Source organism: Oncorhynchus mykiss, chromosome 5 (genome assembly GCF_013265735.2).
Source record: "Oncorhynchus mykiss isolate Arlee chromosome 5, USDA_OmykA_1.1, whole genome shotgun sequence".
NCBI classification, from domain to species: Eukaryota; Metazoa; Chordata; class Actinopteri; order Salmoniformes; family Salmonidae; genus Oncorhynchus; species Oncorhynchus mykiss.
This window is the reverse complement of record NC_048569.1, coordinates 93,423,750-93,439,672: the sequence shown is the minus strand read 5'-3', so window position 1 is coordinate 93,439,672 and position 15,923 is coordinate 93,423,750. Positions and strand designations below refer to the sequence as shown.

Sequence of the window (15,923 nt, the reverse complement as noted above, 5' to 3'; positions counted from 1 at the left end):
ACAGACTACAGCATGCCCGAGGGTAAGGCTGTACACAGTAACAGACTACAGCATGCCCAAGGGTAAGGCTGTACACTGTAACAGACTACAGCATGCCCGAGGGTAAGGCTGTACACAGTCCCACACAGTAACAGACTACAGCATGCCCGAGGGTAAGGCTGTACACAGTAACAGACTACAGCATGCCCAAGGGTAAGGCTGTACACTGTAACAGACTACAGCATGCCCGAGGGTAAGGCTGTACACAGTCCCACACAGTAACAGACTACAGCATGCCCGAGGGTAAGGCTGTACACAGTAACAGACTACAGCATGCCCAAGGGTAAGGCTGTACACTGTAACAGACTACAGCATGCCCAAGGGTAAGGCTGTACACAGTCACACACAGTAACAGACTACAGCATGCCTGAGGGTAAGGCTGTACACAGTCACACACACTAACAGACTACAGCATGCCCGAGGGTAAGGCTGTACACAGTCGCACACACTAATGATGGTTCTGCCTGTGTTCTCCTCTCCCTGCAGAGAAAGCTGATGACATTGTGGGCCAGGTGAGCCATGAGATTGTGTTGGAGAACCCAGACTCTGTCCACATCAAGTGGCTGGAACCCAAAGCCCCCAACGGCATGATCATCCTGTACGAGATCAATTACAGGAGGATAGGTGACCCTGAGGTCAGTACCAATACTAGAATCAAATACAGGAGGGTAGGTGACCCTGAGGTCAGGACCAATACTAGAATCAAATACTGTAGGATAGGTGACCCTGAGGCCAGTACCAATACTAGAATCAAATACTGTAGGATAGATAGGTGACCCTGAGGTCAGTACCAATACTAGACTCAGCTACAGGGGGATAGATAGGTGACCCTGAGGTCAGTACCAATACTAGACTCAGCTACAGGAGGATAGATAGGTGACCCTGAGGGCAATACCAACACTAGACTCAGCTACAGGGGGATAGATAGGTGACCCTGAGGTCAGTACCAATACTAGACTCAGCTACAGGAGGATAGATAGGTGACCCTGAGGGCAATACCAATACTAGACTCAGCTACAGGGGGATAGATAGGTGACCCTGAGGTCAGTACCAATACTAGACTCAGCTACAGGAGGATAGATAGGTGACCCTGAGGGCAATACCAACACTAGACTCAGCTACAGGGGGATAGATAGGTGACCCTGAGGTCAGTACCAATACTAGACTCAGCTACAGGAGGATAGATAGGTGACCCTGAGATCAGTACCAATACTAGATTCAGCTACAGGAGGATAGATAGGTGACCCTGAGGTCAGGACTAATACTAGAATCAAATAACTGTTTCTATCAATCCATTTCCCCCTTGCTCTTACTTGTTTTGGATGTTTGTTGACTTGAGTTTACAGTAGTAGTCATTTGTAGGTGTTTGGCTCGGAAAGGGCAGTGACGGGGTGTTATTAGGTTTGTGTTACAAATCGTTCCTATTATTTGGGCCAGGATTAGTTTATTAGGTGCATACCTGGTTGCTACAGTCTGAATTTGATACTGGCTAGTTGTTTTTCAACCATATTGTCAGGGCTCATAATCATGGTCTTGTGCATTATGCTGAAAAACAGCCACAGCAATTATGAAAGAAAATCTACGGTTTGTCTATAGTTCTGATTGTCACCCCCTGTAGTGTGTGTGTGTGTGTGCTGAATGTGTGGACTCATCACTCATTGGTATTCACTACTGCACCGTCTTACCCAGGGAGCCTGTAGTAGATCTGTTACCATGGCGATTGAAACAGGAACTGCACCCACCCTCCCTTCCCCTCGTGTAAACAAATAGATGTCTCAGTAACCAAGGAATTAAGAGCTTTGATTCCTCTGCAATGACAATGACAATGCTCTGTACTTTTTACTGACACGGACAGTGGTTTAAAGAAATCTGGACAAATATTTAATTGTGAAAGGTAATCATATATGCTTCTTATTTTGTTGTTGTATGTAAGATAATATATTGACAAGATTGAGTGTTAGTATGCTAGGTTGAAAGCTTTGATTCGCAGACTTTGTTGTTACGGCCAGCGACGCCTCGTCTATTATAAACCCTGATACTCACAGTCACACCCTTTATACAACACTGCGTGTGATTTAGTGGAATTACCTTGCTATAACCACTCTATAACCCTGTATTAATCTGCGTTCCAGGAGCTGCATCACTGCGTGTGATTTAGTGGAATGACCTTGCTATAACCACTCTATAACCCTGTATTAATCTGTGTTCCAGGAGCTGCATCACTGCGTGTGATTTAGTGGAATTACCTTGCTATAACCACTCTATAACCCTGTATTAATCTGTGTTCCAGGAGCTGCATCACTGCGTGTGATTTAGTGGAATTACCTTGCTATAACCACTCTATAACCCTGTATTAATCTGTGTTCCAGGAGCTGCATCACTGCGTGTGATTTAGTGGAATTACCTTGCTATAACCACTCTATAACCCTGTATTAATCTGCGTTCCAGGAGCTGCATCACTGCGTGTGATTTAGTGGAATTACCTTGCTATAACCACTCTATAACCCTGTATTAATCTGCGTTCCAGGAGCTGCATCACTGCGTGTCCAGGAAGACCTACGCCCAGATCGGAGGCTGCAGGCTTCGTGTGGTGCATCCTGGGAACTACACTGTGAAGATCCGTGCCACCTCGCTGGCAGGAAATGGCTCCTGGACTAAACCCACCTATTTCTTCATGCCCGACAGTAGGTCCTGCCCACCTGGGCCAATGTACTTACTTTGTCTGAAATTATATATATTGTTTTGCGATATATTTATTGCAAATTATTTGTTTTTTTTCACACGCGTCAGAAAAACATGACAATAAAAGAACATCACTTCCACCCCCCCACACATGGGGGAGTACAGCATACTCTGGACACATTTGAACAGATCATGTTGCCATGACCGTGACTGACCAATGGCTGCTTGCTGTGTTTGTTGCAGAGGACATTGTTTCACTGAACATTATCATTGGCCCAGTCATCTGCTTCATCCTGCTGCTCTTCGTGGGAGGCGGAGTCTTCATGGTCTATAAGAAAAAGTAAGACTTTTTTTTGGTATCATTTTATTTATTTTGCCTTTTATTTTTACCAGCCAGGTAATTATTTACAATGATGGCTTGGCAAGACAAATAAACAAATATGCAAGAATATCTTTGACTCTTCTTTTGACCGTGTGTATCAGACAAATTGAGGGACCCACTGGACCTCTGATCGCCTCGTCCAACCCGGAGTACCTGAGCGCCAGCGACGGTAAGGACAACCACGAACCCCACCTCAAACCGGTCTGTTTTCCTGTGAGATGGTGTATGTGCTAAAAAACAAACAGTGTAATACATTAAGTATTAAGTACATTAGGTATTAAGTACATTATGTATTAAGTACATTATGTATTAAGTACATTAGGTATTAAGTACATTAGGTATTAAGTACATTAGGTATTAAGTACATTGGGTATTAAGTACATTGGGTATTAAGTATTAAGCACATTAGGTATTAAGCACATTAGGTATTAAGCACATTAGGTATTAAGCACATTAGGTATTAAGCACATTAGGTATTAAGTACATTAGGTATTAAGTAGTGAACTAATAGGATAACTTTGTTCCCTTTGTGTGGTGTAGTATACATACCGGATGACTGGGAGGTGGCGAGGGAAAAGATCAACATCCTCAAGGAGCTGGGTCAGGGCTCGTTTGGCATGGTCTACGAGGGCGTCGCCAAGGACATCGTGAAGGGCGAGCCGGACACGCGCGTGGCAGTGAAGACGGTCAACGAGTCGGCCAGTCTGAGAGAGAGGATCGAGTTCCTCAACGAAGCCTCCGTCATGAAGGCCTTCAGCTGCCACCATGTGGTAAGAAACCTATTCATTCACTATATAATATATTACTGTCAGAATATGTACTGCACGTGACACGACGCTCCTCCCCTCCGCTTGGGCAACAAAAACAATAACAGGGGCGGACGTTGGCGCTGTTTCCCCTATTGTGGAGCCCATCTTTAAATTGAGTAGATTTTCTCAAGTTATTATGTAGAGAAATGTGTACATATATATTTTAATGTTCTTAACTCTCCCTGTTCTCTCTGTCTGTAGTGTAGTGACTAATTATCTCTGTCTGTAGTGTAGTGACTAATTATCTCTGTCTGTAGTGTAGTGACTAATTATCTCTGTCTGTAGTGTAGTGACTAATTATCTCTGTCTGTAGTGTAGTGACTAATTATCTCTGTCTGTAGTGTAGTGACTAATTATCTCTGTCTGTAGTGTAGTGACTAATTATCTCTGTCTGTAGTGTAGTGACTAATTATCTCTGTCTGTAGTGTAGTGACTAATTATCTCTGTCTGTAGTGTAGTGACTAATTATCTCTGTCTGTAGTGTAGTGACTAACTCTCTCTGTCTGTAGTGTAGTGACTAATTATCTCTGTCTGTAGTGTAGTGACTAATTATCTCTGTCTGTAGTGTAGTGACTAATTATCTCTGTCTGTAGTGTAGTGACTAACTCTCTCTGTCTGTAGTGTAGTGACTACGTCTCCCTGTTCTCTCTGTCTGTAGTGTAGTGACTACGTCTCCCTGTTCTCTCTGTCTGTAGTGTAGTGACTAAGTCTCCATGTTCTCTCTGTCTGTAGTGTAGTGATTAACTCTCTCTGTCTATAGTGCAGTGACCAACTCTCCCTGTTCTCTCTGTCTGTCTGTAGTGTAGTGACTAAATCTCCCTGTCTGTAGTGTAGTGACCAACTCTCCCTGTTCTCTCTGTCTGTCTGTAGTGTAGTGACCAACTCTCCCTGTTCTCTCTGTCTGTCTGTAGTGACCAACTCTCCCTGTTCTCTCTGTCTGCAGTGTAGTGACTAACTCTCTCTGTCTGTAGTGTAGTGACCAACTCTCTCTGTCTGTAGTGTAGTGACCAACTCTCCCTGTTCTCTCTGTCTGTAGGTGCGTCTGCTGGGTGTGGTGTCTAAGGGCCAGCCGACTCTGGTGGTGATGGAGCTGATGACCCACGGGGATCTGAAGAGCTTCTTGCGGGCCCTCCGTCCAGACTCCGAGAGTAACCCCACAGGGAAGCCCCCTCCCACACTGAAAGAGATGATCCAGATGTCAGGAGAGATAGCAGACGGCATGGCCTACCTCAACGCCAAGAAGTTTGTCCACAGAGATCTAGCTGCCAGGAACTGCATGGTGGCTGAGGACAACACCGTCAAGATCGGAGGTACAGTACATTAAGACTGTACCAAACATGTGATTCTCTCTGTGATGGTACCAAACATGTGATTCTCTCTGTGATGGTACATTACATTAAGACTGTACCAAACATGTGATTCTCTCTGTGATGGTACCAAACATGTGATTCTCTCTGTGATGGTACAGTACATTAAGACTGTACCAAACATGTGATTCTCTCTGTGATGGTACCAAACATGTGATTCTCTCTGTGATGGTACAGTGCATTAAGACTGTACCAAACATGTGATTCTCTCTGTGATGGTACAGTACATTAAGACTGTACCAAACATGTGATTCTCTCTGTGATGGTACCAAACATGTGATTCTCTCTGTGATGGTACAGTGCATTAAGACTGTACCAAACATGTGATTCTCTCTGTGATGGTACAGTACATTAAGACAGTACAGTACATGTGATTCTCTCTGTGATGGTACCAAACATGTGATTCTCTCTGTGATGGTACAGTACATTAAGACAGTACAGTACATGTGATTCTCTCTGTGATGGTACCAAACATGTGATTCTTTCTGTGATGGTACAGTACATTAAGACTGTACCAAACATGTGATTCTCTCTGTGATGGTACCAAACATGTGATTCTCTCTGTGATGGTACCAAACATGTGATTCTCTCTGTGATGGTACCAAACATGTGATTCTCTCTGTGATGGTACATTACATTAAGATTGTACCAAACATGTGATTCTCTCTGTGATGGTACCAAACATGTGATTCTCTCATTGATGGTACATTACATTAAGATTGTACCAAACATGTGATTCTCTCTGTGATGGTACCAAACATGTGATTATCTCTGTGATGGTACACTACATTAAGACTGTACCAAACATGTGATTCTCTCTGTGATGGTACCAAACATGTGATTCTCTCTGTGATGGTACAGTACATTAAGACTGTACCAAACATGTGATTCTCTCTGTGATGGTACATTACATTAAGACTGTACCAAACATGTGATTCTCTCTGTGATGGTACCAAACATGTGATTCTCTCTGTGATGGTACAGTACATTAAGACTGTACCAAACATGTGATTCTCTCTGTGATGGTACATTACATTAAGACTGTACCAAACATGTGATTCTCTCTGTGATGGTACCAAACATGTGATTCTCTCTGTGATGGTACCAAACAAGTGATTCTCTCTGTGATGGTACACTACATTAAGACTGTACCAAACATGTGATTCTTTCTGTGATGGTACAGTACATTAAGACAGTACAGTACATGTGATTCTCTCTGTGATGGTACCAAACATGTGATTCTTTCTGTGATGGTACAGTACATTAAGACAGTACAGTACATATGATTCTCTCTGTGATGGTACCAAACATGTGATTCTCTCTGTGATGGTACACTACATTAAGACAGTACAGTACATGTGATTTTCTCTGTGATGGTACCAAACATGTGATTCTCTCTGTGATGGTACAGTACATTAAGACAGTACAGTACATGTGATTCTCTCTGTGATGGTACCAAACATGTGATTCTCTCTGTGATGGTACTATTTCAACAAGTACATCATGCCTGGTGTATGAGACTTGGGTTAATATTTCAGGAGTGGTAGAATGCTGTATTGTAACAAAGCGGCTTGTGTGTGCCTGTGGTTGATATTTATGTATGTATATATATATATATACACGACTGTGTTTCTCCAGACTTTGGTATGACCAGAGATATCTACGAGACGGACTACTACCGCAAGGGAGGGAAGGGTCTGCTTCCTGTCAGGTGGATGGCTCCTGAGTCGCTCAAGGACGGAGTGTTCACCGCTCATTCAGACTGCTGGTGAGGAAGAGGATACACCTGGGCTGTCGCTGATGTCATAAAGGCCTGTCTACTCGACCTGTTTCAGCCACTCTATTCAATCTCTTGATGAGCAAGAACCCCCCCCCATTACAGCCCCCTTTGTGTCTACAGTAACTCTGTCAGCATTGTTCTATTCTGTTGTTACACTAGTCCAGGGGGGGATTCAAATCTAACCCTAGCTATGGCCTGCGACATCCAGACTACTGCTGGTTTGCTGTTCTACCTGATGATTAATTGTAGCCACCTAATGTCCCAGGTCTAAATCAGCCCCGTAGACGATTAAAATAAAACAGATTAACTGGTTTCAAGGTCCAGAGTTGAATTTGAGGCCACTAGTCTTTTATTTCCTTATTCACATCCTGTTTTTTTTTGTGGTTTTTTTTTGTCTTGAGATAATATCTATCCGGTCATGTCTGTCTGTCTGACCCCAGGTCGTTTGGCGTGGTGTTGTGGGAGGTCAGTACCCTGGCAGAGCAGCCGTACCAGGGCCTGTCCAATGAACAGGTCCTCAAGTTCGTCATGGACGGAGGATACCTGGACAGACCAGAGAACTGTGAACAGAGGATGTAAGTGTCTCAAACACTAGACTTTTAGTCTCCCTGTTCTCTTTGTCTGTAGTGTAGTGACCAACTCTCCCTGTACTCTCTCTGTCTGTAGTGTAGTGACTAACTCTCCCTGTTCTCTCTGTCTGTCTGTAGTGTATTGACTAAGTCTCCCTGTTCTCTCTGTAGTGTAGTGACTAACTCTCTCTGTCTGTAGTGTAGTGACCAAGTCTCCCTGTTCTCTCTGTCTGTCTGTAGTGTAGTGACCAACTCTCCCTGTTCTCTCTGTAGTGTAGTGACCAACTCTCCCTGTCCTCTCTCTGTCTGTAGTGTAGTGACCAAGTATCCCTGTTCTCTCTGTCTGTCTGTAGTGTATTGACTAAGTCTCCCTGTTCTCTCTGTAGTGTAGTGACTAACTCTCTCTGTCTGTAGTGTAGTGACCAAGTCTCCCTGTTCTCTCTGTCTGTAGTGTAGTGACTAAGTCTCCCTGTTCTCTGTAGTGTAGTGACTAACTCTCTCTGTCTTTAGTGTAGTGACTAACTCTCTCTGTCTGTAGTGTAGTGACTAACTCCCTGTTCTCTCTGTCTGTCTTTAGTGTAGTGACTAAGTCTCCCTGTTCTCTGTAGTGTAGTGACTAACTCTCTCTGTCTTTAGTGTAGTGACTAACTCTCTCTGTCTGTAGTGTAGTGACTAACTCCCTGTTCTCTCTGTCTGTCTGTAGTGTAGTGACCAAGTCTCCCTGTTCTCTCTGTCTGTAGTGTAGTGACCAACTCTCCCTGTTCTCTCTGTCTGTAGTGTAGTGACTAAGTCTCCCTGTTCTCTGTAGTGTAGTGACTAACTCTCTCTGTCTGTAGTGTAGTGACCAAATCTCCCTGTTCTCTCTGTCTGTCTGTAGTGTATTGACTAAGTCTCCCTGTTCTCTCTGTAGTGTAGTGACTAACTCTCTCTGTCTGTAGTGTAGTGACCAAGTCTCAGTTGTCTTTTACGTTGATATCCACTACCAAGCATACAAAGTACACAATGTATATTATTTTGAATTGGTTAACAGTTTGAGTTACCAACTACTACATGCATACAATATTCCAGGGCTAGTTGTGTTTCAATGGGGACTAACCGAGGTGAGCTGCTTGTGCATATAGCACATAGATTCTCTCTCGTTCATTCATCTTTCTCCTTCTCCACCATCTTTCTCCCTCTCCTCCTCCCTCAGCCACAACCTGATGTCTATGTGCTGGCAGTACAACCCCAAGATGCGTCCCACCTTCCAGGAAATCATCGAGATGTTAAAGGAGGACCTTCACCCCAGTTTCCAGGAGGTGTCCTTCTTCTACAGCGAGGAGAACAAGCCCCCGGAGACGGAGGAGTTTGACTTGGACCTGGAGAACATGGAGAGCATCCCGCTGGACCCGTCGTCCTACTCCCAGAGAGAGGACAGAGACAGTCTGTCCAGAGATGAGGGACCTAGTCAAGGCCTGAGGGGCAATTACGAGGAACACGTGCCCTACACGCACATGAACGGTGGCAAGAAAAACGGACGAATCTTATCGTTGCCCAGATCCAGCCCTTCCTAACATTTTCTCTTCTCTTCAGCTCCTTTGATTCTGTCGTTTTCTAATTTTTTTATTTTTTATTGTATTACTCTTTCCCTAGCCCTTCAAAAAAACAAATCAAAAAACAGATCTCAGGACTTTTTTTTCATTTCTTCCTCACAGCTGCCAAGCATGGCGGCACAGGATGCAAACGTTTTGGTATATGTTGAGACATTTTCGCATTTATCCAGAATCATCTACTACAACTTTCTACTCTCTTTATTTTGTTTTTCACAATTGCCAAGTTTCCAGGACTGGTCGCTGGGAAAAAAAGAAAAAAAAACTGCGAACACACAGCTTAAAGAACCATAAGGCTGCTCCAGATCTCTCTCTCTCTGTCTCTGTCTCTCTCTGTCTCTCTCTGTCTCTCTCTGTCTCTCTCTGTCTCTCTCTGTCTCTTTCTGTGTCTCTCTCTGTGTCTCTCTCTGTGTCTCTCTCTGTGTCTCTCTCTGTGTCTCTCTCTGTGTGTGTCTCTCTCTCTCTCTCTCTCTCTCTCTCTCTCTCTCTCTCTCTCTCTCTCTCTCTCTCTCTGTCTCTGTCTCTGTCTCTCTGTCCCATCTCTCCTCCCCAGGCTGTCCCATCTCTCCTCCCCAGGCTGTCCCATCTCTCCTCCATTCTCCTGTTTCGTTTTCAAGTGAAAATGTTTTCAGATAGTGGCCTTTTTATATATGGCTTATAAACAAAGAGAAGTGTATCAATGCTTGTGTTCTTTTCCTTTGAACAATGACTAAACAGTTTGGAAATGTGGGACGGCATAGACTCTCTCCTAGAACAAATGTCTATTTGTAGAGGAACGTTTATTTTCTTTTTTTTCTGCAGAATACTAAACTTCACAGATTATTGTGGTGTTTGGTGAATGAATAGTTGTAATTTATTCGCTTTTTTTTTTTTTGTCTCATCTCTTTGTTTTATTTCTGTGTCCTCGTTATGGCTGAAGGATATTTAAACAGTTAAAGTTGGACAAAACAATTCCTCCGACTGACCAATAGCTGCTGCTTTGATATATTTTAGTGGGTATAGAATATATATATATATATCTATCCTATCATATATATATATATATATATATATATATATATATATATATATATATATATATATATATATATATATATATATATATATATATATAGATAGAATATACAGTACCAGTCAAATGTTTGGAGACACCTACTCATTCCGGGGATTATTATTTTTTTTTACTATATTCTACATTGTAAAATAATAGTGAAGACATCAAAACAATGAAATAACACATGTGGAATCATGTAGTAACCAAAAAAAGTGTTAAACAATTCAAAATATATTTTATATTTGAGATTCTTCAAAGTAGCCACCCTTTGCCTTGATGACAGCTTTGCACACTATTGTCATTCTCTCAACCAGTTTCATGAGGAATGCTTTTCCAAAAATCTTGAAAGTGTTCCCACAAATGCTGAGCAGTTGTTGGCTGCTTTTTCTTCACTCTGCGGTCCAACTCTTCCCAAACCATCTCAATTGGATTGAGGTCGGATGATTGTGAAGGCCAGGTCATCTGATGCAGCACTCCATCACTCTCCTTCTTGGTCAAGTAGCCCTTACACAGCATGAGGTGTGTTTGGGGTCATTGTCCTGTTGAAAAACAAATGATAGTCCCACTAATTGCAAACCAGATGGGATGGCGTATCGATGCAAGATGCTGTGGTAGCCATGCTGGTTTAGTGTGCCTTGAATTCTAAACGAATCACTGACAGTGTCACCAGCAAAGCACCATCACACCACCACCTCCATGCTTCACGGTGGGAACCACACATGCAGAGCTCATCCGTTCACCTACTCTGCGTCTCACAAAGACACGGCGGTTAGAACCAAAAATGTCAAATTTGGACTCACCAGACCAAAGAACACATTTCCACAAGTCTAATGTCCATTGCTCGTGTTTCTTGGCCCAAGCAAGTCTCTTCTTCTTATTGGTGTCCTTCATTAGTGGTTACCTTGCAGCAATTTGACCATGAAGGCCTGATTCACACAGTCTCCTCTGAACAGTTGATGTTGGGATGTGTCTCTTACTTGAACTCTGTGAAGCATTTATTTGGGCTGCAATCTGAGGCTGGTAACTCTAATGAACTTATCCTCTGCAGCAGAGGTAACTCTGGGCCTTCCTTTCCTGTGGCGGTCCTCATGAGAGCCAGTTTCATCGTAGTGCTTGATGGTTTTTGCGACCCCACTTGAAGAAACTTTAAAAGTTCTTGAAATTTTCCTTTTTGACTGACCTTCATGTCTTATAATGATGGACTGTTGTTTCTCTTTGCTTATTTGAGTTGTTCTTGCCATAATGTGGACTTGGTCTTTTCTCAAATAGGGCCATCTTCTGTATACCACTCCTACCTTATCACAACATAACTGATTGGCTCAAACGCATTAAGAAGGATAGAAATTCCACAAATTAACAAGTCACACTTATTAATTGAAATGCATTCCAGGTGACTACCTCATGAAGCTGGTTGAGAGAATGCCAAGAGTGTGCAAAGCTGTCATCAAGGCAAAGGTTGGCTACTTTGGACAATGTCAAATATTACATATGTTTTGATTAACACTTTTGGTTACTACATTATTCCATATGTGTTATTTAATAGTTTTGATGTCTTCACTATTATTCTACAATGTAGAAAATCGTTTTTTTTTTTAAAGAAAATAAACTCTGAAATGAGTAGGTATGTTCAAACTTTGACTGGTTTTGTATATAGTATATATGGAATATTGTTTGTTTTTAATATCAATATTTTATATATAATATATACAATATTTATGTTCTTGTAAATAGTTGACGTTTTCATCTGAGGCTTTCCTGTAAGATATTATTTTTCTTATTTTATTCTTAACGTTTCTAACCCTGGAAATGACACTAATAGATGGTCAATGCTCTGTGTCTTAGACCGTCACACGGGATTTTACTTCTCTGTCCAACCCTCAGGAGAACCCATTTCTCCTCGGCATCAAAGGGCAGCCCGCCATTTTAGAAAAATCATGGCATCTTTCAAATGCTGTTCATCGGTCAGTGGAAGAGTTTGGGTGGTAATTATGCTCCATCTGAAACTCCTTGGTTTCCTGTCTGTTTGTATTTTTGGTCTGATGGAACTATGGTCTAGACGTCATGTTATCTGTTGTTGAACATTGATGTGACGATATTCATTTCTCTTATCTATGGTTGATCATTAGCGATCTATTTATTGGTTGGTATTATCAGTGGGGCTAGAGATGTGATGTCGGCTTTCTTGGACAGACCGCTCGTCTCGTCCTGTGACGATTGTGCTTCATTGTCGTCTTCTATTGGTAGGGGCGTTTGTAGGGTTATAGGTCAGAGGAGGCTCATCTATTTGATCTGTAACCAGCCTGAGCTGACTGGAGATTGGGGCAGAAGCCTATATAGGTGGATGTATGACAAGAGCCCGTAGCATCAGTTCTTGAGAGAGAGATCCCCCTGCAGTACTTTGTGTTTTTATTCTACCTTTATTTACCTAGGCAAGTCAGTTAAGAACAAATACTTATTTACAATTACGGTCTAGGAACAGTGGGTTAACTGCCTTGTTCAGGGGCATAATGACAGATTTGTACCTTGTCAGCTCGGGGATTCGATCTTGCATCTTTTCGGTTACTAGTCCAACGCTCTAACCACAAGGCTACCTGGCATCATCTTTACTCTTTCACAGCCCTGTGTCCTCATACGTCTAGTTTTGTTCTGACCCTACCATCACCCTTCACCCCCCCCCCCCCCCACACACACACACACACACATAACAACAGAAAGTTCTGACAGCCTATTGGCTGTACTGCTCGCTGACACAGGAAGGAGGTCACAATCAGGCTGCTGGTGGAATTTACCGTGTTACTGTGGTTGAGTGCTTTTGATCGGAACGTTCTGGAAAGTTCCTATTGCATTCCGAGACTACTGCAGGCGGCAGAGAGAGAGAGAGAGAGAAGAGCAGTTAGACGGTGTATGTGTTGGGGTTAGTGGAGCGAAGCTGGGATGGTGGTGGGGGTGGTGGTGGGGGTGGTGGTGGTGGTGAGGAGGGCTGTGACTATTCATCCTATTACATCCCCTCTATCACACGTAGTGTTTGAGTCAGGAAATGCTGTACCCCCCCCCCCCCCCCCCCCCCCCCCCCGGCATTCCGCTATCGACGATGTGGTCCGTGGCGTTCTATTAGGCCTCGCCATGTGCCCGTTTATTCGCAACCCTTCCTCCCTCCCTCCCTAAATGTAGAAGATATTGAACTCAATCCCTTTACCTGCCTCCTTTAGAAGACATCACACCACAGTTTCCATTTTGTGACCTTTCGCTCCAATATCTACAGATGGGTCATGAAGTTGTTAACTTCTGTCCGGGTACAGTCATATTGCTATGTTCCAAACAGACATCACAACATTCCTGTCAGCTTTTTCCAGCACAAGACTAAGTACTGATTTAAAAAAATAATAATAATAATATTAATAATTAAGTCCACACACAGAATCACATAGACATACATTCTATCTGATGGAAACCACACATTGGTGTTAACGACAGAGGTTGATTGAGAAGTGTCTACATAGAAGCACAAATAATCCGAATCGTTAGTGGTTTACACGCATTTATCCCTCCCTCTGGCCTAAGGCAGCGATGCTCATTGTCTGTTGTCAGAAGCATCGATAAGGGACAGAAAAACCCACTGGAGCTAAGGGCAAGTCAATCTGGTCTGCATTAAAGCTTAGTGTAATGGGCCTGGTGTTATTAACCCAAACCCGCCCATTCGTCATCGCCCAGTTATCTCTGTTAACCTGTCTGCCTGTGTCTGAGATGGTGAAACCGTTATCCTGTCAGACTCCACCCAGTGCCTTCTCTACCAACCACAGACCAGAGAGATGGATGTACATTTGTACAGGCTGGTTACTGTTTGTTTGACACACACACACACACACCCACACACACAGCATCATACCGTGACAAGAATGCGATCACAATATAGAATCCCACGAGGTCCAAGTTTTCACTCCCATGTTAAGTCAGTCATCTTTACAACCAAGTAGATGAATCCCCACGTGTGTGTGTGTGTGTGTACCTATTAGACAGATGGAGAGAAATATGACTCTTAGATGGGAGCTAAATCCATACGCGTAAATACCAAGTTGTGTTTAGAGATGACGAGGTGTTTAGAGATGACGAGGTGTTTAGAGATGACGAGGTGTTTAGAGATGACGAGGTGTTTAGAGATGTTGGAAAAGATATGACCGTTGCTACTTAAAGTTCTATCTATCTGTTGCCATGGGGAACTTCGGCTAGTGGGAGGGCTTTGTGGGAAAGATGTTGGTCTGTTGTAAAGGTTTGAATGGCAAGTCCACAGAGTACTAATGGCGTTCCAAGTTGAAACTGTTAAAACCACCATTTTGATTCTCGACAATTCAAGATGTTAAAAAAATATATACAGTGCCTTGCGAAAGTATTCGGCCCCCTTGAACTTTGCGACCTTTTGCCACATTTCAGGCTTCAAACATGAAGATATACAACTGTATTTTTTTGTGAAGAATCAACAACAAGTGGGACACAATCATGAAGTGGAACGACATTTATTGGATATTTCAAACTTTTTTAACAAATCAAAAACTGAAAAATTGGGCGTGCAAAATTATTCAGCCCCCTTAAGTTAATACTTTGTAGCTCCACCTTTTGCTGCGATTACAGCTGTAAGTCGCTTGGGGTATGTCTCTATCAGTTTTGCACAACGAGAGACTGACATTTTTTCCCATTCCTCCTTGCAAAACAGCTTGAGCTCAGTGAGGTTGGATGGAGAGCATTTGTGAACAGCAGTTTTCAGTTCTTTCCACAGATTCTCGATTGGATTCAGGTCTGGACTTTGACTTGGCCATTCTAACACCTGGATATGTTTATTTTTGAACCATTCCATTGTAGATTTTGCTTTATGTTTTGGATTATTGTCTTGTTGGAAGACAAATCTCCGTCCCAGTCTCAGGTCTTTTGCAGACTACATCAGGTTTTCTTCCAGAATGGTCCTGTATTTGGCTCCATCCATCTTCCCATCAATTTTAACCATCTTCCCTGTCCCTGCTGAAGAAAAGCAGGCCCAAACCATGATTCTGCCACCACCATGTTTGACAGTGGGGATGGTGTGTTCACAGCTCATCACCCTGTTGCTTTTACGCCAAACATAACGTTTTGCATTGTTGCCAAAAAGTTCAATTTTGGTTTCATCTGACCAGACCACCTTCTTCCACATGTTTGGTGTGTCTCCCAGGTGGCTTGTGGCAAACTTTAAACAACACTTTTTATGGATATCTTTAAGAAATGGCTTTCTTCTTGCCACTCTTCCATAAAGGCCAGATTTGTGCAATATACGACTGATTGTTGTCCTATGGACAGAGTCTCCCACCTCAGCTGTAGATCTCTGCAGTTCATCCAGAGTGATCATGGGCCTCTTGGCTGCATCTCTGATCAGTCTTCTCCTTGTATGAGCTGAAAGTTTAGAGGGACGGCCAGATCTTGGTAGATTTGCAGTGGTCTGATACTCCTTCCATTTCAATATTATCGCTTGCACAGTGCTCCTTGGGATGTTTAAAGCTTGGGAAATCTTTTTGTATCCAAATCCGGCTTTAAACTTCTTCACAACAGTATCTCGGACCTGCCTGGTGTGTTCCTTGTTCTTCATGATGCTCTCTGCGCTTTTAACGGACCTCTGAGACTATCACAGTG

General features: G+C 43.0%; 1 protein-coding gene across 2 annotated transcripts in view; it reads left to right on the top strand.

Annotated features, from left to right (window-relative positions):
• The window catches only part of insrb (insulin receptor b), a 182,239-nt gene extending 172,767 nt beyond the window's left edge, over nt 1-9,472 (top strand). For both annotated transcript variants that reach the window (XM_036978849.1, XM_036978848.1), the window contains 9 exons: nt 526-674; nt 2,567-2,723; nt 2,965-3,061; nt 3,205-3,272; nt 3,644-3,873; nt 4,949-5,222; nt 6,918-7,047; nt 7,500-7,634; nt 8,821-9,472. In XM_036978849.1, coding sequence (XP_036834744.1) covers nt 526-674; nt 2,567-2,723; nt 2,965-3,061; nt 3,205-3,272; nt 3,644-3,873; nt 4,949-5,222; nt 6,918-7,047; nt 7,500-7,634; nt 8,821-9,181 — 1,601 coding nt within the window. In that variant the 3' untranslated portion in view covers nt 9,182-9,472. The remainder of the gene's footprint in view (nt 1-525; nt 675-2,566; nt 2,724-2,964; nt 3,062-3,204; nt 3,273-3,643; nt 3,874-4,948; nt 5,223-6,917; nt 7,048-7,499; nt 7,635-8,820) is intronic.
• Nucleotides 9,473-15,923: the final 6,451 nt, after the last annotated feature.